General features: G+C 40.5%; 1 protein-coding gene across 8 annotated transcripts in view; it reads left to right on the top strand.

Annotated features, from left to right (window-relative positions):
- Positions 1 to 226: 226 nt before the first annotated feature.
- Positions 227 to 25,734, top strand: part of NF1 (neurofibromin 1) — a 72,899-nt gene continuing 47,391 nt past the window's right edge. For 3 of the 8 annotated variants that reach the window (XR_011730174.1, XR_011730176.1, XR_011730175.1), the window contains exons 1-24: positions 230 to 487; positions 7,064 to 7,207; positions 8,764 to 8,847; positions 11,133 to 11,323; positions 12,900 to 13,006; positions 13,264 to 13,331; positions 13,548 to 13,623; positions 14,129 to 14,286; positions 14,718 to 14,891; positions 15,062 to 15,184; positions 15,481 to 15,555; positions 16,198 to 16,329; positions 19,039 to 19,173; positions 19,711 to 19,824; positions 20,482 to 20,561; positions 21,894 to 22,017; positions 22,499 to 22,642; positions 23,120 to 23,366; positions 23,675 to 23,748; positions 23,859 to 23,942; positions 24,274 to 24,714; positions 25,153 to 25,292; positions 25,381 to 25,503; positions 25,609 to 25,692. Coding sequence is in view for 4 of the 8 variants with exons in the window: in XM_071765467.1 (XP_071621568.1) it covers positions 428 to 487; positions 7,064 to 7,207; positions 8,764 to 8,847; positions 11,133 to 11,323; positions 12,900 to 13,006; positions 13,264 to 13,331; positions 13,548 to 13,623; positions 14,129 to 14,286; positions 14,718 to 14,891; positions 15,062 to 15,184; positions 15,481 to 15,555; positions 16,198 to 16,329; positions 19,039 to 19,173; positions 19,711 to 19,824; positions 20,482 to 20,561; positions 21,894 to 22,017; positions 22,499 to 22,642; positions 23,120 to 23,366; positions 23,675 to 23,748; positions 23,859 to 23,942; positions 24,274 to 24,714; positions 25,153 to 25,292; positions 25,381 to 25,503; positions 25,609 to 25,692 (3,182 nt within the window). In the remaining 4 variants the exon portion in view is untranslated. Of the gene's footprint in view, positions 488 to 7,063; positions 7,208 to 8,763; positions 8,848 to 11,132; positions 11,324 to 12,899; positions 13,007 to 13,263; positions 13,332 to 13,547; positions 13,624 to 14,128; positions 14,287 to 14,717; positions 14,892 to 15,061; positions 15,185 to 15,480; positions 15,556 to 16,197; positions 16,330 to 19,038; positions 19,174 to 19,710; positions 19,825 to 20,481; positions 20,562 to 21,452; positions 21,550 to 21,893; positions 22,018 to 22,498; positions 22,643 to 23,119; positions 23,367 to 23,674; positions 23,749 to 23,858; positions 23,943 to 24,273; positions 24,715 to 25,152; positions 25,293 to 25,380; positions 25,504 to 25,608; positions 25,693 to 25,734 lie in introns of those variants that run through there. The other 5 variants (XM_071765467.1, XM_071765465.1, XM_071765468.1 and 2 more) reach the window with 3 other exon arrangements.

The following is a 25,734-nucleotide window of genomic DNA, read 5'->3' as shown; positions in this document are numbered from 1 at the left end:
AAAATAACCTTAATTTCAGTGCTTTTTAACTTGGGAAGGTTTCTGCCTCTGCCGGGCTCTGCAGGGCAAGCACCGGGCGGGGCGGGGCGGGGCTGAGCAGGGCGGTTCGGGGCGGAACGAGGCGGTTCGAGGCGCAGGCGCGGTGCGGTCCCTGCCTCCGCGCAGGCGCAGTGCGTTCCCCGCCGCCGCCTGTGTCTCGCTCCCCCTGGCGCGGTGGCCGCGGCGCTGCTGGTGCTGCTGGGGCGGGGCCCTGCGCTCCCGCTTCCGGTGTGGTGTCATGGCGGGCCCTGCGCGGTGATGGCTGCGGGGAGCTGAGGGCCCCGGAGAGCGGCAGCGATACGGAGACGCTCCCCTCGCCCCGCGCCTCTCCCGCCGCCTCCCCGCGGGGATCCGCCCCCCCGTCCCTGGCCGGGCAGGCGGGGGGGCCATGGCGGCCCACAAGCCGGTGGAGTGGGTGCAGGCCGTGGTGAACCGCTTCGATGAGCAGGTAGCGGGGGCGGCCGTCAGGAGGGGCGGCGGCGCGGGGGCTGCTCCCGCCTGGCTGGGCCGGGGCCGGCGGGGGGGAAGGCAGGGCCGGCGCGGGGAGGGGCCGGGGGCGCGGGGCCTGTGCGGGCCGGGGGGCTGGAGGCGCGGGGCGCGGCGGGCGGGCAGGGGGCGGGCGGCGGGGGAGGCTGCCCCGGGGCGGAGGAGGAGGAGGAGGAGGCGGGGGAAGCGCTGCCTCCCGCCCGTGCCCCCGCCGCCGGTTTCCTGGCCCTGCCGGGGGGCGGTGGGAGCCGGGCCCCGGGTCGCGCTCAGCCCCGGCCGGGGGCGGCGGCTCCCTGCGCCCATTGTGCTGGGCAGGGTGCCTGGGTGGGGCCGGTGCCTCCTGCGGGCTCTGGTCCCTCGCAGCCAACCTGCCGCTCTCCTCCTGTCCCTGGAGCGGGGATCCCGGTCCGGGTGCCTGAGCGGGCTCCGCGGTGCCGCGGCGGATCAGTCAGTGCGGGGGGAGATGCCCGGTTCCGCTTCGCTTCTGCGCTCCCACCTCTTCCCAAAGAGTGCTGGCTTTTCGTAGACATTGGTGTGAAATTCACTTCTTCGCTTTACATCATCTTGCTCAGCAGAGAGGAGGTAGAGCTTCAGGAAGGAGTTTGAGGGGCACTACGTGGAGGTGCTGAGGCGCTGCCTTCCCCAGGTGGTGTCGGTGTGAGGTCCCTGCCCCAGCACTGGGACCGCAGCTGCATGGGAGGCAGAGGGTTTTCCAGCCAGTGTTGTTACAGGGATAGATACTGACTTCTCTCTGCAAAAGTCGGCGCTTGTAGATCGGGGAAGGATTTTCTGAATGGAAGGAAAAGGGATTTGTTGGCCTTAGGCTTTGAATTCCCCTGATCCCCATGCAGAAACTGCTCGCTGGGATTAGGTGGTGTGACTGTGTCATTGGGGCTGAACTGGGTGCTCAGACTTGTGGTTTTACTCCCAAGATGCTTTTCTGACGGGTAAGTGTGAGCTCAGTTTGGGCTGAATGGTCAGTTTCTGGGTTGTCTGTCTCATTTTGCTGTCCTGTGAGTACAGCCTTTGTGTCAGGCAAGACACAAGCTCTCTGAGACCCTGATCAGTGTAACATTCACGGGAAGCATTGATCTGGTCCTGTAGACTGAATTTTGTTCACCTGCTTTATAATTGTGTGTCCATCTCAGTGATGCCTGGTTTTCTGAAATCTGCAGAAAGGTTGTGGCCTGCTTAAAGAAACAGAAATGTTTGTTCCTTTTTATATTGAAGCTGATGTAAATTATGTCTATTTGAAAAAGGAAAATATCAGATTGCAGATTTTTCCAATACATTTTGAGCATATTTGTATTGTTAACTTATTCCCCCCTTATCTTGGGTCATAGATCATTTTTTCCATAAGCTTAGAAAACATGGTACTGATTATGCTTCAAATAATGCAAGAAAATTTTTCTTTGTGTATTGGTGTTAAAAGCCTCTAGGCTTTGTAATTTATTATGTATATTGTGGAATTGGGCTTGCCAACATCTGTTAGGACTTAAGAATTTAATTTTTTTAAACAGAATTATTTTTCTGTACATCTTATAAGGTAATTAGAGGTCGGTGTATGGGAGGAATCCTTTTACTGATAGCAAGAAACTGTTATGAGATGCTAAAATATTGGAGTTGTGGGGCTAATGTAGATGAAATATGGTATTGACTGATGCAGTCATAGTGTAGCTTCTGTGAGAAGGGCTGTCTGCAAAATTTTGGTTAGGTTAGTTCATCACTTACTTTTGCTTAACTAGTGCAATTAAAAAAAAAATCTTCCAGTGAATGAAGTTGTGAAGCAAGGATGAGACATTAATCTCTAATTTTTTTTGTGAGAAGTTTTCTCTCTCATTTATTAATTTCAACGTTGAGGTTTTCACTTCTGTTCATTTGCATTTAAAACATCCTTCCTGACAGTGGAAAGGTGACTTGTTCTGCACTGAGTACCCAAAAGCCAGGTTACTGTGACACCACCACTACTGCTAAAGGGGCTGTTGGTCAGTGGTGATGTTTCTGTACTTGGTGTAACTCCTCAGGTCTGTGTCATTCCTGGGGAGTCATCTGGTTGTTAACTCAGTGACTTGTTACATTTTAGACTGCTCGTTTGAGCTGCAAGTTCATACTGTATGAAAATATACTGAGTATATGCACATTATTTCAGTGGTGTCAGTGTGGTTTTGAGTTTTTGCATGCCAGGTCTGCCCTTCAGGACACAGGAGCTCTTGGTTCAGCACTGAAGGAGCCACTCTTCATCTCATCCATCTGTTGGGATAAGGAGGGAGCTGATGTTTGTTGTGGGTTGTTCAGTTTAGATTTGGTGGTTGCTCTTTTCTGTGGGGTAGAACATAAAATTTTTCAAGTTCTCTTCCTTACAAAGGAGGAAAATGGAGCCACCTTTCACCAAAATTTGTAGTTGTAGACAGGCTTTTTATTCATTTGCTGAATGCTTGAATTAATTTTAAGACAAATGAAACAACAAACAGAGAATGTTAATCTGTGTTGAAAACAAGAAAAATCGGAGCAAACCAGTCTGCTCTTGTCTGCTCTTGTTTATTGTTATAAATGCTGCTTTAACCAAACTCTGCTCTTGTGTGTGCAGTTTTGTGGGCCTAAAATGACTGTCGAGCAGAGTGTGATGAATTAACCAGTGACTGACTCCCTGAGTACACTTCTCCAGTCCCCTGCTGGTCCTGCCCAGCCAGGCTCACTGCTGCTGCAATCCACTCTTCTTTGGCTTCCCTGGAACCTGCCTGGAGCTTTCAGCTGGTGCAGGAAGAAGCTGTTGATGGTCCCTGGGAGGACAGAGAACATTTCTCATCTAGCACATATGAAACCTTTGGACTGACCTGGTTGTAGTGCTAGTTGTTATATTTTTCCAGACTTTCTGCAGTCAGGGTAGAATTAGGTTGCAGTGGCACGAAGAGACTAGGCTGTGATTTAGTAAAAACCCTGTGATTTCAGACATAACCAGTTCTCTCCAAAATACAATTATCCCTTGTTTCCTCTTCACTTACAGTTGTATGTACTGTATTTTGGTAGTATTTTTAAAAGGGTAACAAACTGTAATAATGGGAAGGCTGGTACAGTAGTGAAGTAGTTCTAAGCATAGTCAGAGAAACCCTACTGCCTGAACCTTTTAAATCTAAACTGTTTTAAAACAATCAGATGTAACAAAAGGTGTTAATCCTGTATAAACGTGTCTACTACTTAAGTGATTATGATATGCTTTAAAGAAAGCAGCCCTTTATTATGTGGATTATGGTTTAGGCTCTCCTTCTGCAGCTTGGGATGCAATTGCTTTGAGTTAAAGCGTTTGTAAAAACTGAAAGGCAGTGGGACTGTTCCATTCTTACTTTCATTAAAAGGCACTGAAGTGAAGTAAATATTCTCCTCCCGTTGGTTCTGTGGGCAGCATTTGAAATCTGTACAGAATCAGACCTGAAAAAGCCCTGGCTGCAAGGACCAGCTTTGTGTTTTTCAGTGCTGTTTCTCATCTTGGTTTGGTAAGAAATCACTAGCAGTAATATAATGTATTTTGAAGTATTTCGTGTGAGTTCTGCTGCCTGTGTTCCCCAAGTGGATTGAGACCTTTTTTCTCTAAGGTGAGGCTGTGGAAGATGAACTTCTTTCTATCTGAAACATTTCCCCAGGAGCTAAGAACTGAGGCAGATTCTCACACTGCTCTTAAGCACAAAGTGTGCTATTTCATCTTCTAACATAAACCTGAAGCAGCTTTGATGTTATTTTTCTAAAACAGTGTGTGTAATGTGTTTCAAAACTGTACTGCACACAGATGGTGTCCCAAAGCCTAGATAAAGGGATGGCCCACGTGCAGCAGATGTTACCTGAGTCCATTGATGAGCTGCTGAAAGGCTCTGAGATGTTTTGATGCTCCTTCCTGATTTAGCACAGGAGTTTGTGTTTAACAGAATGGGGAAACAGACATTTTTCACAGCACCAACTTCTAGTTAACCTTTTGAAAACAGTAATTTTTAGAGCAAGCTATATAAAGTATTTCTGAGTTCCATGTTGTTCTGAAGGCTTGATTGAGAGGTTCTTTTTGTAAATAATGCCTCTCTGGAAGGTGATGCAGTGCATGTTTATAGCTGGGAGGAAGGTGCCTGTTGCTTTTTAAAGAGATTTGTATCTGGTGCTGACAGAGTGGTGCAGGACAGGGATCTCAGGGATCCTGAATCCTGTGCCACAGTGAATTGATCTGTTACGTTTTGAAACCTTAAATGTTGTGCAAAGTTGTATCTTGCACAAAAAAGTTGAAATGGTGACTTTGAATACAGGGTGTGCTGGGTCTTGTCCTGTGTTACTGCCTCTCTCGGGCTCAGTGCCTTAATGGCTTTTTCTTGGCTTTTTCAGCAACGTTCTTTTTAAATTGGTCTTAAAAGATGTTAAATGTGATCGTTGCAAAGATTCCAGATTTCACTTACCTATTTTGTCTTTGTCTGTTGCATAAAATAAGGCAAATTATAGACCAAAATGCCATTCCCTGTCCTCTGTAGCTTGTTTGGCACCATAACAAGAGGCAGCCCGGCTGGACTGGAGGCAGAAGGAGTGTGTGGCAGCACATCCCAGGGGGCTGGACCTGCACCCCTGGACTCACTGAGCTGCTGGCTCTTGCTTCCTATTTCAGCAGTGATGAGAGCTGCATGAGAGCAATGGACTGTCCCACTGCTGAACTGGGATGAGTTCAAAGTGGGGCAGAATACTTCATAGTCTGAAGGTCCAGTTTTTGAGATTTGTGCTTTTCATTTCTGTTTCCAGTTCACATAGCAGCTATACAGGAAACTATGGCAGATTTTATTTTTTTTATTTCCAAAATAAAATCAGAAGGAATTAATGTAAAATTTCAACTTTTTTTTTCCTCACTCTATCTTTTTTTCTTATAATGTTTAGATTGATGGGTAGTTCTGTAGAAATTAAATGTTTTCTTTTTGGTCACTCAGCACTGGATTCCATTATGGGACATAAAATGCTCCAGCACGTCAGAGTACGCAAAGGAAATAGCTGAGAAATAAAAAAAAAACCCAACCCAAAACAACAGTGCTAATATTTCCTTTTTATATAGTTTCCTATTTTAAATGGTAGTATAAAAAGCAGCTTTACTTCTAGGTGACCTTGTTGCTGGGGCTGTTGTGGCAGGAAGCTCCTGGAATGTGTAATACGATGTTTCTCTAACATGGAATGTACAGAACTAGATCTGTGAGACAGCTTCTTTGAGAGGGAGGCACTTCTGAAGTGTTTTATCACTCAGTGGTATTGAGTTTTTCTGCTGTTGTCAGCAAAGAGACTTGAAAATCCAAATAAGAAGTATTAGTAAGGGTGAAATTTTTGACTAAATGTATCTATCTTCCACTAACGACTCCCGAAAATGTATTGTAAAAATGACATTAACAATGAAAACAAAGCTGGAGTCATAAATGCTGTTTGTTCTGCTTCTTCCAGTTTCAGAAATGAGCACATTGAAATGCATTGCTCTGTTTGAAATCATTGCAGTCTGAACAGAGACTTTGAAGAGAATTACACCATGAAGTGGGAATTATCTTGATTGCCCTGTGGAACTTGTTGCTACAGGGGGTTGTGCAGGGAGTTGTATCTATGGACAGCCAGTTCCTAGGTGATGCTTCAAATCACAAGTGGCACCCAGGAACTGTAAGAGAGATGGTAATACCGACTCCTTTTTGTGTTCCTGCGCTAGGGTGCTTGTTAAAAATACAAATCTTCAGTAAAATTCAGTTCTTCCTGAGAGCTGGTTCCCAGATTTTGGTGTGGTGGTTGGGAGCGGGCAGGGGCAGCCCCGCAGTGCGTGCTTGGGAAGTGACTCGTTTGTGACCCTTGAAGAATTTGGGTACAGCATGAAACAAAGTGCCTTGTGTTCAGGCAGTGGGAGCAGCATCTCAGCTCCGTGCAGACTCTGAATGGTGCCTGTCCTGAGAAAGATGCAGTTCAGGTCTGGTTTTACCAGTGGCTGCTGGGCAGGGGGAGGTAGTGTGAGGCTCACACCTGAGAAGCTTCAGCACCTGGGAGGGGGTGGTGGCACTGGGACCTCAGGTCCTTTGGGCTGTTTGTAGTTCCTCCTGGGTACCACTGTTACCACCTCCCAACTCACCTGCTTTGTAAGCTACGGTGATTTTACCTCAGGTCTCAAGATGCAGGTGTTGGGTTGTATTTTTTTCTCGTAGGTATTATCCTTGTGAAGACTTTTTGTATTTAATGAGCCAATTTTTGAAATAAACTTTTCTTCTCAGAATTCTATCTTATTCATGTTTTTCTGCTCCTTTTGATTGCTTTGACATTTAGTTTGTAGAAAATTTATCACAAAACAGAGGTTTAGTTTCAATTCAGAAAAAGGACTAGGTGAATTTGTATTTTGTTTTATAGATAAGTAAAAGAAAGGTGAATGTAAAGAAGATGAAATAACAAACATGTTTGTAGTTGTGTCTTGCAGAATGTTTTCAAGGTTGTTTCTGATGTCTCTCATTTCTAAAGATGTGAATTTCAGTGTACAAAAGCTTATAATGCTTGTGTCTCTTTGTAGCTTCCAATAAAGGCTGGCCAGCAGAATACCCACACCAAAGTCAGTACGGAGCACAACAAGGAATGTCTCATAAACATTTCCAAGTACAAGTTTTCACTGGTCATCAGTGGTCTCACTAATATCTTAAAAAATGTTAATAACATGGTAAGTTTTCTGAATTTGGATTGTTGAGAAATTTTTCAGAATGGTTGTTACTTATTCACACTACTCAATCTGCAGAGAGTCACTTGAAATTTAGGGAGATGAAGCCTTGTAAGAAAAATCTTTGAAAACAACCTCTTGTCTAATACTGCCCCTCTAGAGCTGTACCTCCAGGAGAACCTGACAAGTCAGGAAAATGAATGAAAAACCTGTGGGAGTGATACACATCTCTGCCAGTTACTGTTTGATCTGGGTCACAGCCCCTCCTTGAACCATGTGGTGTTGATACTTGGGGCCAGTAGACTGCTGTGAAGGGATGACATTCAACAGGATTTTTCCACAGGTTCCCAAAGAGAAATCTTCAGAGCCAGGTGTCTTAGTGGATGGTTTCCTTCTGCATCCTGGCTTTTTTGTTCTTCCTCCAGTGGAACCATAAATGGTTCCTGAAATCCATCAAAATATTTGACTCACCAGCAGCACTAAAACTGCCATTTAAAACATATCTCAGTGCAACCAAAGAGAAGAGAAAGCTAGAAAGAGAAAACCCAAATGTGGATATCCATATTGTCAAGTCTAGAAAAATGGCTATGGATGCCATCAGCTGGGATAAATAGGAAGTTTAGGAATGAGGAGAAAGATGTGTTTGGTTTTATTTATTTAATTTTATTGTTTAGGTTTTTTTTCATGGCAGATCTGGTTTTGGACCTGTCAACATCTGCTTTGCACTGAAGAGCAAGACTTAATATTTTTTATGTTTGACAAATTGAGCTACTGTATGAGTCAGCAATATTTTTAATGATTTCTATAGCTGAAACAAAACGTTTAGAAAAATGTCTTGAGAGTTAGCACTGTGCTGCAACTTCAGCCTAGCTGTGCTAACTTCTCACATGGTTTAAAATGTAGCTTCCTTTGGGTGACTTCTACATGTGTCCCATGGGCAGACTCTAGCAACAGTATATTTTTGGATTAATATTTTCTGCCTTATTTTGCTGCCTTTATATTGCTGAAACCATTGTTGGCAATAAAATCAGGTGCCAGCTTAAACACCCAGTGGGATTCTGCTTCTGTCCTGTATCTGCAGTGTGTGGCATCCTTCTGGAGGGTCTTGTGTGTTTCTTCTGTTGTCTTTGCTGAATTGTGCAAGACTCTGTTAAGCTTCTTGATATGGATTTCTTGTAAGAAAGAAGAATCCATTCTATTAAGATGCTGCCATTGAAATATAAAATGGGGAAAGAGCTGGGAAATAGTTTCAGAAGAGTGTGACCTTCATCTCTCAGTAAATTACAGGCCTGATGAAGGTGAGGGGCTGCAGTTCACCTCCAGCCCTACTTTGCTGTAACTGTTCCTTGTAAGATTTGGCCTTGTTGACTGGACAAAGGTACTTCTTCAGCAGTAAGGTTCTAATTCCTGTTTTAATCCAGTTTTTGCTGGCTTTATTTCTAAACCCAAAACCAGAGCAGTAAAGGAGCCATAACTTGTCCCACTCTGCAATGTGACTTCAATGTGCTACAAGTCAAATTTCTGTGTCTCAGATGAATCCATATCCTTTTTACTTCTAGAGAATATTTGGAGAAGCTGCTGAAAAGAATTTATATCTGTCTCAGCTGATTATCTTGGATACACTGGAAAAATGTCTGGCAGGGGTGAGTAGGCTTGCATAAGCAGTTGCTAAGTTGGAATTAAGTGAGTTTGAGAGTACAAGAAAAATGGTTGTGTATCTGTAATTACTGATGCTAAAGTTAAAACTCATCTGATTTAGAGTGAAGTAGAATTAATGCTATTTTAAAAAATCCTAAAGCTTCCTATACATGAAAATAGTTGGTATAATTGCTAAGTTAAAGATTTATGGGGTGCTTTTTTCTTGCCTAAAATTAGTGGACTTCTTTCAGTTAAATAGATTGAAGTAAACTTTTGAATTTGCCCTTCCAACCACTCACCTACTTTGTGGAGCTAAAAATAATTATTTTCTTCTAATAATTTGATAAAAATAATTGAAGAGAGCTGTATTCAGAGAAGTGTGTTGACCAAAGTAAAGTGAGAGACAAAGTGAGATGAGGAATTAGATGTAGTTATGAATCTTTGATAGATTTTTTGGTTAAGATTTGAATGCTTGTGGCATTTTAGCTCAGTATTTTTATGAACAGATGCATCAAGCTATTTTCATCCCACAATTTAAATAGCAAAAGTAATGGGATAGTAAATCATGGGAAAAGGAGAAGGTAATTCAGTACAAGTATTATAAGTTTTATGCTACTGAATTTTATGCATACAGTGTTGATTTTTCTTTAAGCTTCAAAAAATGTTCATTCAGTGAAATAGTTTCTTCGTGTAGTTTTACATGCAGCAGAAACTTTGCTATCACCATGCTAAAGATGACTTTTGCAGGTGTTTCCTAGATTACATTAGTTAACCATGTCCAAACTCCACTGGGAGTCCAGTCCTGAGGTCTCCAATCAGAGCTGTGCTGCCAGGCAGTTTGCTGTTACCTTTGGGATGTAAACAGTTGTACAACACACTGTGCTGAACTGTGTAATTGCAAAGCCAAACTTCACTGTGAGCAAAATTTGCAATTGTTTATTCCTTTAACAAGAAAGGAATTTTTTTTAAAGCTGTATTCCTGGATGAATGTCATGAAATCATCTAAGCTCTTTGCTGTTTCCCTGCAACAGTTTTTGAAGGTTCTTTCTTTATAAGGTAGTGACCTTTTGGTTAGGTTTGTCAAGCAGCATATTTTATATTACATTATTTAGAAAGTCTGAATAGCTTTGAATTCTTCTAAATTCACAAAAGATACAGGTAAATAAATTTTCCAGAATAATTTTCAGCTTTTACAGCTGAGGTAAACGCCTTGTTTTGGTACTTTTTGTGTCTGCATTGCTGAGTCAAAAAACTTGTTTTAACTGCAGAAATTAATTCCTTTAAAATATTTCTATAGCTATGTTGTTTGAAACGATACATGATGAGATCTGAACAGCTTCAAATTGTGCTGAGTGCTTCTTGCTTTGTCAGTTCAGACAAGAGCAAGCTGAGGCAGTATATGTTCAGTGAGACTGAGCCAAAGTCCTATACAAAGAGCGTTGTGTTCTGTGGTATCTTCAGACCTATTTCTTGCTCCCTGCTCTTGCTTAATGTTTCATCAAGTTCTCATGGCAACAGGACTCAGGTCAACTAAGTGGGAGTCTCTGAAACTTCCCAATTCCCTATGGTAAATTCATTGGTAGAATTTTAGAAAGCTTTAATGCTGACCCTTCTGTTAAAAGTTGCTCTTAGTAGAGCAAAGTTTCACTTTGAATTCTTTTGTAAATAGTTTCCTTATGTCTCATACTGTGCAAACTGGCAAAAATTAGATTATTCTTTTGCAGGAAAGTTAAGCCATTTTTGACTCAGAGCAATCCCAGGACAGAGCAAGGGAGAAGCTCCTCTTTTTCATTTTTGTTGTTGTTGTTGGTTTTTGTTTTTTAAATATAAAGATATTTGATGTCAAAATATAGTGGGTAGGATACTACCCAGAAGAGAAGTAGGGGTGGGTCCTTGCCCTTCCAGTTTCCAGTCAAAGCTGAGACAGTTAATGCTCTACTGCCAATACTCAACCCAGATAAACGGGGTGCATTCATCAAAACAGAAATGTGTTGTACTTCAAAACCTAGTTTGATGGTTTGCTTGATACTTGATGACATTGATCAACTTGATGTCCTTCATATTTTGGAGACTTAACAGAAGATGTGAGGTGGTGTGGATGATGGGGGTCATTGTTCCCATGGAAAGCAGCCTGTTGTGTGTGCTCTCCTTACCTGATGGTCAGTGCTGACCTGCAGGCAGGCACAAGTTCAGGTTCAGCTCCTGTGCCTACCAGTGCCAGATGCTCCATTTTTTTTGCCCCTAAACCTAGGAAATGGGATTTCATGAAGTACTGAATGTTTATTTTTAGCAACCAAAGGATACCATGCGACTAGATGAGACTATGCTGGTCAAACAGTTGCTGCCAGAAATCTGCCATTTCATCCACACCTACCGTGAGGGGAACCAGCACGCAGCTGAGCTGAGGAATTCTGCCTCTGGGGTTCTCTTTTCTCTGAGCTGCAATAACTTCAACGCTGTGTTCAGCCGCATCTCCACCAGGTAGGTCTGTGTCTGCAGCCTGATTACCAGGAGCTGGGGTCTTTCTAACTTCAGGAAAGTTAACTGTTTAAATGGTACTTAACAAGAGAGTTCATCAGTGAAATTTCCTCCACCTTTCAATGTTTTACGTGCGTCTCAATGTACAAAAGGAACCTGTTTCACATCCATTCTAGGTTGTTGCCACTGTACTTTCTGTGACCTCCATTCATTGCTTTTTTTAATTATATTTTAAGTGATATTTAGTTACATTTTTATATTCCTCATAGTTTAAAAACAGTTCCATTCCCACATTTGAGCAAATACTTGTGTTTTAGAAATCAGTCTAAAATTATTTGATTATTTGAAATTGTAAGTAAGTATATTAAAAACTTCTAGAGAGCCCTTGATAACTTCTGTTTCAAGAACATGGACTTGGCAGCTAACGTGGAGGATGTGGTTTTACTCGGTAGGTTGATTAAGTGTTGTTGCTTATGGAAATGGAAACAATTTCTTTTGCTCCTTTTGTAAGAAGTGTTTTTCAGTTGAAATCCTTTGGCAGGTTTTGAATCTAGTCCATGGATCTGTATTTATTGCTGTGTCTGTTGCACAGTTTGGTTCTCAAGCTCCAAAGGCCTCCTTACCATCCATTTGAGTGGGAGCATGGTACTTTCTCCCTAACCTGTTATTCAGTTCAAGATAGCTTGTACATAAATAGTTAACTATTTGACCAGTTGTTGCTGATCTCCACAGGGGTCAGCTTGCTGACAGTTAGCATTGCTGATCTTTTGACCTGTGCTTCCTGTTTAGGCATATTTCTAGGCCTTGTACAGCAGCTGGGGGATTTTTGGCACGAAGAGCACAGCAGTGGGGACCTTCCCGTTCCCAGCCAGGGCTGTTAAGTTTCCCTGGCCTTGGAGAAATGAAGAACTGCTTTTGTGTGTACTACTAGAAACCACATTCCACGTCTAAAACACATCTGTAGCCTTGGAACAAGACATGGCAATCTTGAGTTTGTGAGAACATATGATTTAGTTATTAGTGGCTGAGTATCTGATGAGATGTTTAGTAAATCATCTCAGACAAAACTGTGAGGAGATGCCATGGAGTTTAAGTTGGAGTCATTAAACTTCATCCCATTTGTTTAGGCCAGAAAGACATTCCCCTCCTTAAGCTTACCAAGAGTGGTTGTAGCTCACTTCAGCCATGCCAAGCACCATCACTCACTGCTTCACTGTTGAGAAATGAACTTGCTGTTAAGGAGTCAAAGGTGTCAGGATTCCATGAATATAGTTTTTAGTTATAAAGATAACAAGATTGCTCTAGCATGGTAGATAACTGAAGGATTTAGGCAGATCTCAGGCTTAAACAGGCATTGAGGTTCCTCTCTGGTGTTTCTAGATCCATTTCCAGTATGAGGATGGAACAAGACTATAATTTTAATTCTGAATCATGCATGATCTGTCTTTCAATTTGAAACTTGGAAAAATCTATCTGAGGAGATGATACAATATTCCCCTGCTAGTCCAATGTATAGAATTATAGGGATGTGTTCAGATATAATCTGGTTGAGAAGTGAGTGTACTTTGCCTATTTTTAGGTTACAGGAACTGACTGTTTGCTCAGAAGATAATGCTGATGTTCATGATATAGAACTTCTACAGTACATCAGTGTGGATTGTTCCAAACTAAAACGACTCTTGCAAGGTATGATTTGAGCCTTTGTTTTGAAATATTTTTATCTAAATATAGCTAGTTAGATATAACACAGTGATATTGATATGTGTATCCTTTTATTGCTGTGTTTTACTTGAAGTAGTCACACATTTACTAAAATATTTTAAAATACTTAAAAATACTTAAGTAACGTAAAGAAACTTTGCACTTCAAATGTCTTTTATAATCTGTGTTGCTTTTTAGAATCAGATTTGTTTTCTAAATACAGAAATGTTTTACTTCTACAGAGACAGTATTCAAGTTTAAAGCCCTTAAGAAAGTAGCTCAGTTAGCTGTTATCAACAGTCTTGAAAAAGTAAGTATTTTAATATTGATTTTCTGTTTCATTGCTTATTCGCAGACTTTCCAGTGATTAACTATAAAATACAAGTTGATGCATACTGTGTATATGTTTTGCAAGAAATGGTGAATGATTAGAAGTAAGAGTGAGATCTCCATTTAATTAAATACGTCATTTAGGAAAAAATATTTTTAGGCTCTGGAATGTAAAGATGTTTTGCATTATCTGCAGGCATTTTGGAACTGGGTGGAAAACTATCCTGATGAGTTCACAAAGCTGTATCAAACACCACAGACTGATATGGCTGGTAAGGCACAACACATGTTGGAATTCAAGAGCTGGTTTCTCAGACATCCCCACATTCACCTGCATTTTGTGCCCACTTTGCTTCTTGAGTAGCCTGCAAATAAGAAACAAATTTCTGTCAGCCTGTGTCAGGGCAGGCAAGGATATATAGCTCCATCTTTTGTCTCCTGAGTCAACTTTTAAAGAACTACATTTTGTGTTTCACAACACAAGGCAATGAGACTCCAAAGATGGAAACTCTTTAGATATATACTTTTAATCTTGATACAGGGAAAAAAAAACCTTAAGATAACATCACCTGTATTTTTCCCTAGCCGAAAAGTGGAAAATTTATATTTTTAGGTAAACCATGTCATTAACTGTGTTGAGACCATTTTATCCCCAGTATTACGCAAAAGCCAAGCATTTTTCTGTGCAAGTGGAGCTATCCCTCTGCTCTTTTATACCTGTTCTTTACCTTTTCATAAATAAAACTCCTACTGAACTTGGGGTTATATTTTATGCAGACTGTGCAGAGAAGTTGTTTGACTTAGTGGATGGCTTTGCTGAAAGCACGAAACGTAAAGCAGCAGTTTGGCCACTGCAAATCATACTCCTGGTCCTGTGTCCAGAGATTATCCAAGATATAGCAAAGGATGTGGTAGAGGAAACTAAAATGAACAAGGTAAGAGAAGAAAAGTATCTGAATTCTGCTTCTCATTTCTAGAGCATGCTTTGGTTATGAGGATGTCTTTGCTTATTCAGTATTTCAAGTATATTTCACTTTGTCTTCCATGCATAGAAAGCACATTACAATTCAGTGTGTAAGTTTCTGAACCCTTTCGAAGTTCTCACCTCTGTTCTTTCACTGCATTATGGTTAAGAGTAAACAACCATCTATGGTTGTGCATTCTCATTGTCTTAGATAATTCAAAATAAATGTCATTAATAAATACAGCATGTCTCCAGAATGTTGCATGAACTTGTTTCTTGCAGTCTCGATATTTCTGATTAGAAAATGCAATGTTGTTTGGTTTTAGTATTTAAGAATATAAAAACCATGATCATAGATTACCAGAGCTCTGGTTATAACTATTCCTGACTTGAATTCTGCAGAAACTGTTCCTGGACAATCTCAGGAAAGCACTTGCAGGCCACAGTGGGAGCAGACAGCTTACTGAAAGTGCTGCTATTGCTTGTGTAAAACTGTGCAAAGCATCTACCTACATCAACTGGGAAGATAATTCTGTCATTTTCCTACTAGTGCAGTCCATGGTAGTAGATCTTAAGGTAAAAATGTCTGTTTCCTAATTGCAACAAGGAAATTTGAATTTTAACACACGTAAATCAACTTTTTAATTTCTCCTTAATTGAATAGTATAGTGTTTTTCAGTTGAAATGATTAAAGTAGACAAGGATAATCTTGGCATCTGATTTATTTTATCTTTTGACATATATAGAATCTGCTGTTTAATCCAAGCAAACCTTTTTCAAGAGGCAGTCAGAATGCAGATGTAGACCTTATGATCGACTGCTTGGTTTCCTGCTTCCGCATAAACCCTCACAATAACCAGCACTTCAAGGTGAGAACACTACTTGCTGATAACTCACTCTCCATGCACTGTGGATGACCTCTCAGTTATAAAAGATATGCTAACAGCAGCTGGAAGCTCATAGATGAGTTCAAGTTTATAAATCCCCCTGGTAATAAATCCCTGCATATTTCCATAAATATTTTCTTAGCTGATTAGACTTTCTCATGTTTAGATTTGACAGCTTTGTCAATTTAATAAAAAGTTTCCAACATGCTATTCATTGTGATAAGAAAGATGGCAAAGAAAATATGTTCCTAAGTGGCTTTTATGCATTTTTATTGTAGATCTGCTTGGCACAGAATTCCCCATCAACTTTTCATTATGTGTTGGTGAATTCGCTCCACCGAATAATCACAAATGTAAGTTCTGAGAGTATTTAATCAGCCCAGCAATCTGGGGCTTTATTCAGATTAATATCTGCTTATTAAATATGATTTAAGTAGTAGCCAAATCTTGTTGCCTAAATCCATGCAGCAAGAGTTCCTTGTTAGTAAAGAAGGGCATACAAATCTTTGTCTATGCTGTCTAACAAAGTAAACAAAAACATATGAGGCACTTTGACACAGGAGGGCAAAAAGGCTGCAGTAGATGTGGTGGGATATCTGTGGTGGAGTAATACAGCTTCTCAGATCCTGCTAAGTTCACTAAATACCAATTTTCCATTTTGTTTAGTGTTTTGCAGTGAATTGAGTGTGCATGGCTCGTTTTGAAGTATTGCTAGCATTCAGTATCCTTAGATCTGCCCTGGTTTCAGAGCTTGTGCTTGTTCACAGAAAACAGCAGTACAATAAGCTGCTAAGTTGGAAGCAACTCATTTAAATATCTTGAGTTTCATGGTGAGAATGCAAGATCAGCCTAAGGGTAAAACTGTGTAGATAGAGTACTTGTGTAAAGGTCAGTTATACCTCAGATTTTGTAATGTTTAGAGGTATAAAATAACCAATAGCTTAACTCCTGTTTTCCCAGTTAATCATTTGAGCATTTCTGTGTCTTCTTTCCAGTCTGCCCTGGACTGGTGGCCCAAGATTGATGCTGTGTACTGCCACTCGATGGAGCTGCGCAGCATGTTCAGTGAGACCCTCCACAAAGCTGTGCAGGGCTGTGGGGCTCACCCTGCCATCCGCATGACCCCGGTAGGGCTTCCAGAGAGCCTCCTCACACACACACCTCTGCTTTTCCTTCTGTCTCCATCCCACTCCAGCTTCTTAATTAACTTTAGACTGGAAAATAGAGGGGGGGAATACCACTGCAATCCAAAAAGCAACAGAGAGCCATACATGTTCTGTAACCCTTGCAGGCTGTGGTGTGTTACTGTTTCAGTCAGTGATGTGTGTTTCTCAGTTTTCATGCTGCTCTTAAACTGGCAATGGAGAAGTATTTCTCCTGTAACTGTCCTTTGTGGCTAACTGTTTATTTTAAGCTTTCTTGCTGTGTGAAGAGCTAGGTAATATGTTTGTTCTTGTTTAATCTGGCAAAAAAAAAGCATTCTGTATGTGAAGATAATTTCTGAACACCACAATGCTTTTACCCCGATTGGCATGAGTACCTCTCCTTTTCATTTGTCTTGCTTTCTGTTGAGCAAGTCAACTCTTTGGTCTTGCTGACAGCAACAGAGTAAAAGCTTTTTCAGCCATTATGAAATAAAGTATGTATTCTTGATTATCTTGGAAAAAAACTTGAGTAAATTCAAATTTGTAGTTCATAAAAATTTTTTTAGTACATTTACATGCAGCTGTGTTGCCTTTCTTTGGAACTTTCCATTTAGGACTTCCCATGTGTCAAGTGAACTTCGTTGGTTGTTCTAGAAGGCCTAAAATGAGACATGAAAATATTCCTATTGGGCTTCTCAGATGGAAGCAAATGATCAAAATACCTTTAGTTGAAAGCTACAAGATGTTTAACTTGCTTTTTAAATTTATATATTCATCTGTTGAGAAAATAGCAGGGGTGTTGTAATGGCAACTGGACATTGATTGGTGGTGCTTTGTCTTCTGCTTCTTATTTTCTGTTCTTTCTGGCTGCTGTCGCTGTCAGGCTCAGATGCCACCCAGTCACTGCTTTGCATGGCAGTGGGCCTCTGTTGCTGTAAGTATCCCCCCTTGTAACTACCACAGAAAAGCCTTTCCTGGCTCTGACTTTTCTGTGCATAGTTACCACTGCAGTCACTTCCCTGGGGTACCAGAGGGAGCATGTTCCACCCCAGAAATGTGGGACTGGAGGAGACCTCAGCTGCACTCTGCTTGGCAGCTGCAAGGCCACCCCTCTCACAGCCAGTCCAGCTCCTTCCTAGCAGGAAAGGCTTTGTGTTGGGTCTGTTCTTTCTGGCCCCTACTTCTCCATCACGATGCTCATTCAGAATCCCCCCGTTCTGGTGGTTAGAATTGTGTTCTCATTTCCAGCCTAAACTTATTTGTGTCTAACTTACCCCATTTGTTCTTGCTCCAGTGGTGTCTGTTAGCTTCACACCAGTGCTTCTCCCTGGGATATATTTACAGGGAGAAGTCGTGTCCCAGTCTTTGCTTATTGATAGACTTGAGCTTTGACTGTGAAGTAACAAAATGGCTTTACAGAAACAAATCAGCTTCTTTTACCATGTGCCTTTTCTCAGAGTTCCCCTAACTGCAGCAGTCTGTAGCACAGAATTTAGTTACTTCTACCAGTGTGGTATGAATTTCCTGAGTGGATGCTTTTTATATAGGGGATTTTATTTCTCTATTTTCACAATAGCTATTTAGCAAAATAGCATGAGGTTCTAATTCTTGTACAATTTGATTATTCAATGTTATATCTCTTCTTAAGTTACCTTAAAGATTATTTCAACCTAGGGTTGTTTGTTGTTGTCATTTAAAACTTGTAAGTTTAGTGAAAATGAAAAACAAGTTAATGCTATTGTTTGAGATCTTAGCAAATAATAAACTAGACAGAACAGTTTGAAAAGCTAAGTTTCTGAAGAGTGTTTTACTTTGTCTTTTTTGTCCAATTGACTTTCTTGTAATTATTTTGTTGGCTGTAAACAGAAATGCTAACTTCATCCCTGCTGATATAAGATGAAAATTAATGCAAATATAAATTCTGTGAACTTATATGAGCGAGATGAAAATATTTTGTCTTTGGACATACTGGAATCTAATTAATTCATGCTCTTATTTTTAAATAAATGTATTTATATGTGTGTGTATATATATATATATATATGAAAATACACCCACACTCGTATGTTGTATTTTTGACAGACTTTAGCATGCATCCAGGTTTGGAGGGTTCTGCACACTGTGGATTAAAGCATAAGCTTAATTTTTGAAATCCTTACAGCCAGTAGCATCCCTGTACCCCCCTCACAGGCAGCACAGTGTGTGACTGTTGGACATATGGGTCCTATGGCTACCTGGGTCTGTTGTGTGAACAGTAGTGGCAGAACGTGATATAGCTCACACTTGCCTTTGGAAAAAAGTTCCCTACACTCTGATATATTCAGGCTTGCTGGGAAACATCTATATTTTTGTTTTTCTCAGGCACAGAATATTGCTGTCAATTCTTTTTGGTCCTTTTATCCATTTTTCTTTTGCCACCATTTCTCTTACACAAAAACCTATGTCCACATGCAGCTCATTAAAGTAATTCTTAAGGAAACTTAAGGATGTAATTAAGTGATAGCACATGCATATGTAAAAAGGGATTTTTAGGCAGAAGGCTATGTGACTATGCTTGAGTGAATTTTGTGTATTTTTAAACTTTTTTCGAAATCCTGGATTATAAAAGCAATACACCTGAGAGGGTGTTTAATTGTAACTACTGTGTGCACAACCTTACTGACTGTGACTGTCATTTTTTCCTTCTGTCAGAGTCTAACATTTAAGGAGAAAATGACAAGCCTTAAATTTAAAGAAAAACCTACTGATCTGGAAACCAAAAGCTACAAGTTGTTGCTGTTATCCTTGGTAAAACTGATCCATGCTGATCCAAAGCTTTTGTTGTGTGTAAGTATATCATACTTGCAGTCATAGGAAAATTTACTTTAAAAGGTACTACATTAGTAAAAATTAAAACCATAAACCTGTCATCTAGGATACTTCTTCACTCGTTATTTGCTCTGCTTATAATGCTTCTGTGCTTTCAAATGGAAAAGACAAAACCAAAAAAAAAAAAAAGGCAGAAAATGCTGCAGAACCAAAGCAGCACAATGAAAAGGAGCATAAAGCTCTTTTCTTCTGAAAGGTGTGTGGGGGGGACAACAAGAAGGGAACAGACTAAGAGGAATGTTATGTTTAGGGAAAATTTGTAATCATTTCAGTGAGTAAGAAGACAGATTCCCTCTTCCATTTTCTCAGGTGTGTTTATTGTTTAATTTAAAAATATTTCAATTCTGTCAAAGATGTGGTATGCAAGGGGTGTCAAGCTTAACAAGAAATGAGGTGCTCTTCTCAGGATCCAGAAATCCCCCTGGTTTTATTTCTAGAATGGTCAGTGATTAAAAAGTTTTACAGCTTTAACTTGTTCTCCTTTTTGCTGCTTAGAATCCCAGGAAGCAAGGGCCTGAGACACAGGGTAGCACGGCTGAATTAATTACAGGCCTTGTCCAGCTTGTTCCACAATCCAGCATGCCAGATATAGCACAGGAAGCCATGGAGGTAAGGGGCACCTGTGCTCTGTGCCAGGGGATCAGTACACAGACAAAGCAAGGCTTGTGTAGAAGCTCTGGGGTACTGATTGGCTCTGAAGTTTGGTGTCTTAGAGTTTGGTCTCTATTGATTTTTTATTTTTTTTTTTTTTTTCTAAACGTCTCCTGCACTGGAAGTGTTACAAGGAAGACTTACCAAGTCCTTCTTGTTACAAGAGCCTGTAGGAAAATTCTAAAAAGCAATTCACATATTGCCTCCTGGGACTACCCTGCTCCTCTTAATATGGTCTCTTCATCCCCAGGGTTGATCAAAGATGGTCTGACAGTTCCTCTGTTCCATCTTTGCAGAGAGCACCATTAAGTAAACTATCAAAGCCAAAAGATATCTTTTAAAAACACTGTCTGTGTGTCTGTTATGGATTTGTATGGGAATCCCAGGTAAAACCTCAAGGTTTAGATTGCAAATATGTAATTAAGACTAAAATGAAATACTTGTGGCTCAAACTGTGAACTGTTGTTTTTCTATATAAAATGCAGTATGTGTCTTTCCTTCCTTTTTAAAACAATGTAACTACTTTGAAATGTAATTAGACACCCATTTATCTGCCTGTGCTGATGTACTTTGTAACTTTCTGCCTGTAATGAAACTTCTTTGTTTGGAATTCAGGCCTTGCTAGTTCTGCACCAATTGGACAGCATTGACTTGTGGAACCCTGATGCCCCTATAGAAACATTCTGGGAAATTAGGTATGTCAGTTAACTTTTGTAAACTACAGAAAGAGCTGTTTGGTTTGTCTTCTCCTTTGAAATAGGTGTTGGGAAACCTGTGCAACATCAACATGAATTTGCAGGGAAAATTGTTATGTGTGCTCATGAAAACATTTAATCTTCCTTAAACTGTGAAAATTTAACAAAAATATAATCAACACTTTCCTGGCTTTCTTAATGACTGGTGTTAAGGTGTAGAAGCTATTATTAGTTTGAAAAGGTAGAGACTTTTCCACCTTATTCAAAATTTAAAAACTTGTTTAAATTCTGTTTTATCTTTCTGGGGCTGGAGGAGGGTAATGTTAAACAACTCTAAAGTGGGGATTTGCTAATCATGGCTGAAACCCTCACCTAAAGAAGGCAGTAGCTTGCCCTTGTCCCGTGATCTCCATTTGTCATTCCTGTATATTTAAGAATTTTTATTCATTAAAGTCATCTTGCTTTTTATAACTTCACAGCAGTTGTTGAGGTTGATTTCTTGGAGAGTATGAAGGGAAATGAAATTCTAAAACATCAGAATATACAAAAGGTTAAATCAAAAAGTAGGAATCTCTAAGCTTGGCTTTCTAAGAATTGCATGAGCTAAACAATTTAAAAAAAAAGTATTTGGTGATGTAATCTGAATTAGTAGAGGTGTTTGTTTCAAGAAGGAAGGGAAGGACAGCCTAGGAGGAGTACTTTTGAGCACCAGGAAAGGGGCCTGTAGGGCTTGAGGGGCTTGTTCTGGGATCAGTTTGGGGCTGACCCTACCTGGATGGGCAGTAACTGAAAGTCATGACTGTAATTTCTAGTAGTAGAAATGAGTTTGTGGTCTGTTTGGGCTGGGGGAAACACCCATTAAAATTGACACTAATTTGGACCCTTTGGCAGTTTTAACAGAGAGTGTGAGGCCTGAATGGATATGAAGAAGGAACATCCCTAGATGTGTTCCTTCCAGAACAGAGTTGAGACACGTTGTCAGAGCAGTGTAGGTAAACTTGTTCTGCCACTGTCTGTGCTGTATCTGTTCTGTGGATAAATGGAGGACTTCTGAATTTACAGCCCTGGAGTCTGGACTTCTAACAAGTACCCAAGTTGCTTAACTTCCTCTAGGGAGCTAAAAAGGCCAGCTGGGCGGTGGGAAGGGTCAGAGGGGAGCTTGCCATTTAAAGGACACACCAATATTATATTTATTCTACATTTTAAAAGATGATGCTAGTACCTGTATAGGATATTCATGCTAACTGCCTATTTCTATGTAAAATGTAGCAATATATATTAAAAAATTTTTACTAGACTATAAAGCTAATGGTGAATTTCATTTTGCTGCAGTTCACAAATGCTTTTTTATATCTGCAAGAAACTAACCAGTCATCAGATGCTCAGCAGTACAGAAATCCTCAAGTGGCTGCGGGAGATTCTCATCTGTAGAAATAAGTTTCTTCTGAAAAACAAAGTGAGTGAATGTTAACATCTGTCTGTTAGGATTACTAAAAGTAATTGCAAGCTTGAGAAGTGCTCTTCCAGCAAGACAATTTTTACCTTTAAGTAACTTGTTTCTTTTCTTCCCTTTTCAACTTCAGTAGCTCTGTTACTGATGGATGCTGCTTTTTGCCTGTGCTGGTGCTGAGTTAGTAGGCTTTTTCCCTTGATAGCTCTAGCTTAACCTGTATTTGTAAAACACAATCTTCCATGTTGCAACTGAAGAGCATGGGCTTTCTGGCTTTCTGTGAATTCAGGAAGATTTTTACATTTGACCTCTAAATGAAATCAGCTGTCCTCTAAATAAGGAGTATGTGTAATACTCTCGTTCTTCCAGTTAAGAAGTAATTAGTTCTTTTTCAAAATCTTTTCTCTTGGTGCTTAGAGGATATTCATTAAGATGAGAATCTTTTTAACAAATGAGTTGATTTACTATTTTTATTCTCCCTCTATAGCAATCAGATAGGAGTTCCTGCAACCTTCTCTTCCTTTATGATGGCTCTGGAGGTGGAACCAGTCAAATTTCTCTTGACCATGAAGAGATAATTCGCTGTGCTCCAGGACCTACCCTCAGGAAAGGGAAAGGGAATTCTTCCATGGTAAGTAATATGTGAGAATTCTTTGTAATACCTGGGGAGTGTGGCATCCCTACGCATTATTCAAAGTTTTTAGTCATTGTTAATAAATCTGAAATCTCACTTTTTAAAGTTTCATGTGTGTTTGAATGTACCATGAAGGATCATAAGATAAAATATTTTAGCAAGGTAAACTCTTGGGTGGACAGGTTTCTCAAGCCCAGTTTTACTACTAGTTATAGCTGCAGGAAAAAAATGAAGTCATTTAGAACGTATTTTGTGAGCTGAAACTTCAGCTTTGTTTAGTGTACAATTCTATAGTATCAGTAAGATTTTCCTAAGTGTGTTGTTATCCCTATGAAAGGAGTAGGTTCTTAGCTAATGTGTTTGTGCAGCAGCATAAAAGATAGGACTCTGACCTTGTTAAGGTTTGCAGAATTTTAATGAAATTGCCATATTCCTAAGCAATATTACCAAATTCAGAATGTTCTGTTTCCCAAGGAAAGCACAGCAGGGTGCAGTGGGACACCCATTTGTCGCCAAGCCCAAACCAAGCTGGAGGTTGCCTTGTACATGTTTCTGTGGAGCCCAGACATTGAGGCAGTCCTGGTGGCCATGTCCTGTTTCCGCCACCTCTGTGAGGAAGCTGACATCAGGTGTGGAGTAGATGAAGTCTCAGTGCACAATTTTTTGCCAAACTACAATACTTTCATGGAGTTTGCATCTGTTAGCAATATGATGTCAACAGGTAAGAATCCTCAATCAGTACAGTACTTTTCTGCCTGTATGATAAGACTGTTTGCATTCTTTAAACAGGTTCTTTATTTGCTTGATGCTCATCCTTCAAGCAAAATATCTGTCATGAGAACTGCTGAAAAGAGCAGAGAACTTGTTACTGAGTTCATAGGGATTTTTGAGTGTAACAAGAAGGATAATTTTCTAAACACTTTAAGGGGTTATGTTCCTCTGTAATTTAATAATTGCTTTCAAAGATCTCATAAGTGATTCAGGTTGTTTTTCAAAAAACTTAGTCAAATGTTCTGTGCTGCTTTGTAGGGAGGGCAGCTCTTCAGAAGAGGGTGATGGCGTTACTAAGGCGTATTGAACATCCAACTGCAGGAAACACAGAGGTAAACTTCCTTCTGAATTTATTCATTGATCGCATATTATTTTGCTTTAAACAGAAAATACTGCTGTTACAGGTAGTTCTGAAGTTGACTCTTCATATGTTTTATTTTAGGCTTGGGAGGATACACATGCAAAATGGGAACAAGCTACAAAACTAATCCTTAACTATCCAAAGACCAAAATGGAAGATGGGCAGGTGATTATGAATTTTTCCAGAGGTTTAACCCTTCAAAACTCAAAATATTGTTTGTGTTTTAAGGAATTGAATTCTAGAAAAATAATGGTAGTTGTTTGTCCTCTGTGCTTACTAAGAGACCAAAAAGCCTTTTTCAGCTTCTCTAAAACCAGTGCCTCTGAGCAGATTTCTGCTCATGCTGGCACAATGAGCAATGCCAGCTCAATCTTAGAAAAATTGTTGAGACTGGAATTGTGAGCAGAAGGCTGCATTACAGAATACTTCAGCGTTCTGATCTGTCTCTTAGTTGCCTCTCCTTGCAGAGGTTTCATCTGCAGCTGTTCCTCTTCAGGTGACTGAAAGTCTCCATAAGACCATCGTTAAGAGGCGGATGTCCCATGTCAGCGGGGGCGGCTCCATCGACCTGTCTGACACGGACTCTCTTCAGGAGTGGATCAACATGACCGGGTTCCTCTGTGCCCTGGGGGGGGTCTGCCTGCAGCACCGCAGCAACGCGGGCCTGGCCACCTACAGCCCCCCCATGGGCCCCGTCAGCGAGCGCAAGGGCTCCATGGTGTCCATGGTGTCCACTGAGGGGAACCCCGAGACGCCCGTCAGCAAATTCATCGACCGCCTGCTGAGCCTGATGGTCTGCAACCACGAGAAGGTGGGGCTGCAGATACGGACTAATATCAAAGACCTGGTGGGTCTGGAGTTGAGTCCAGCACTTTATCCAATGCTGTTTAACAAACTGAAGAACACCATCAGCAAGTTTTTTGATTCTCAAGGACAGGTAAAGTGTTGATGTGGTCCTTCCCCTTTTTTTTAATAAAAAGCGTTGGTCTTCTCTTTCAGATGTGTCATTGAAACTGATACCTGTTTGTGTACAAAAAAACCTGCAAGCACTGCTATTCTACTTGGCAGCATGCTTTAATAATTACTGTATTTGTGATTCCAGGCTATACTTAACATCGGGTAATTGAAAATATTCTTGAATCCTTAGCAGTTCTTAGGGAACTTTGAATACAGAATCTGTGAGAATGTTCTCAGAATCCTTATGTCTGGTTGTATTGACATATTTAATCTTGACCTATGCTGGAATTCTGTTAGCCTGGTGATAATTGAAAAATGCATTCCATTAGATTTTTTAAATGCAGCAGTATTTCTGCTAAATATAATTTTATTTGATTTTGTGTGTAAAGTATTAAGATGACCCATCTTCTTCCTGTAGGTTTTGTTAACTGAGACCAACACACAGTTTGTAGAGCAAACCATTGCCATTATGAAGAATTTGCTTGACAATCATACAGAAGGCAGCTCAGAACATCTTGGACAAGCTAGTATTGAGACAATGATGTTAAATCTGGTTAGGTAAGAAATCCTGTTCACATTTCTGTACAAAGTAGTGTTTCAGAAGTAAGGTAAACCCTTCTGGTTTTTCTGCTTGCTTTTCCTTCAGGTATGTGCGTGTGCTTGGAAATTTGGTACATGCAATTCAAATAAAAACTAAGCTATGTCAGTTAGTAGAAGTAATGATGGAGAGGAGGGATGACCTTTCCTTTTGCCAAGAAATGAAATTTAGGTAAGTGTTGCATTAAATGATGCCAGCGGTAGGAAATATATCTGGGGAAAGAGTTGTTTCAAAAAAACAAGAAGAAAGCTAAAGTAATATATCAATATGTAACAGGAACAAGATGGTGGAATATTTGACAGACTGGGTTATGGGAACATCTAACCAAGCAACAGATGAGGATGTGAAGTGCTTGACAAGGTAAGAAATAATACTCTTAAATTATTTCTAAAGGTGCTCACA

Source organism: Heliangelus exortis, chromosome 21, assembly GCF_036169615.1.
Source record: "Heliangelus exortis chromosome 21, bHelExo1.hap1, whole genome shotgun sequence".
Classification (NCBI taxonomy): Eukaryota; Metazoa; Chordata; class Aves; order Apodiformes; family Trochilidae; genus Heliangelus; species Heliangelus exortis.
Note: the sequence above shows the minus strand (reverse complement) of the source record. Positions and strands in the feature narration are given on the sequence as shown.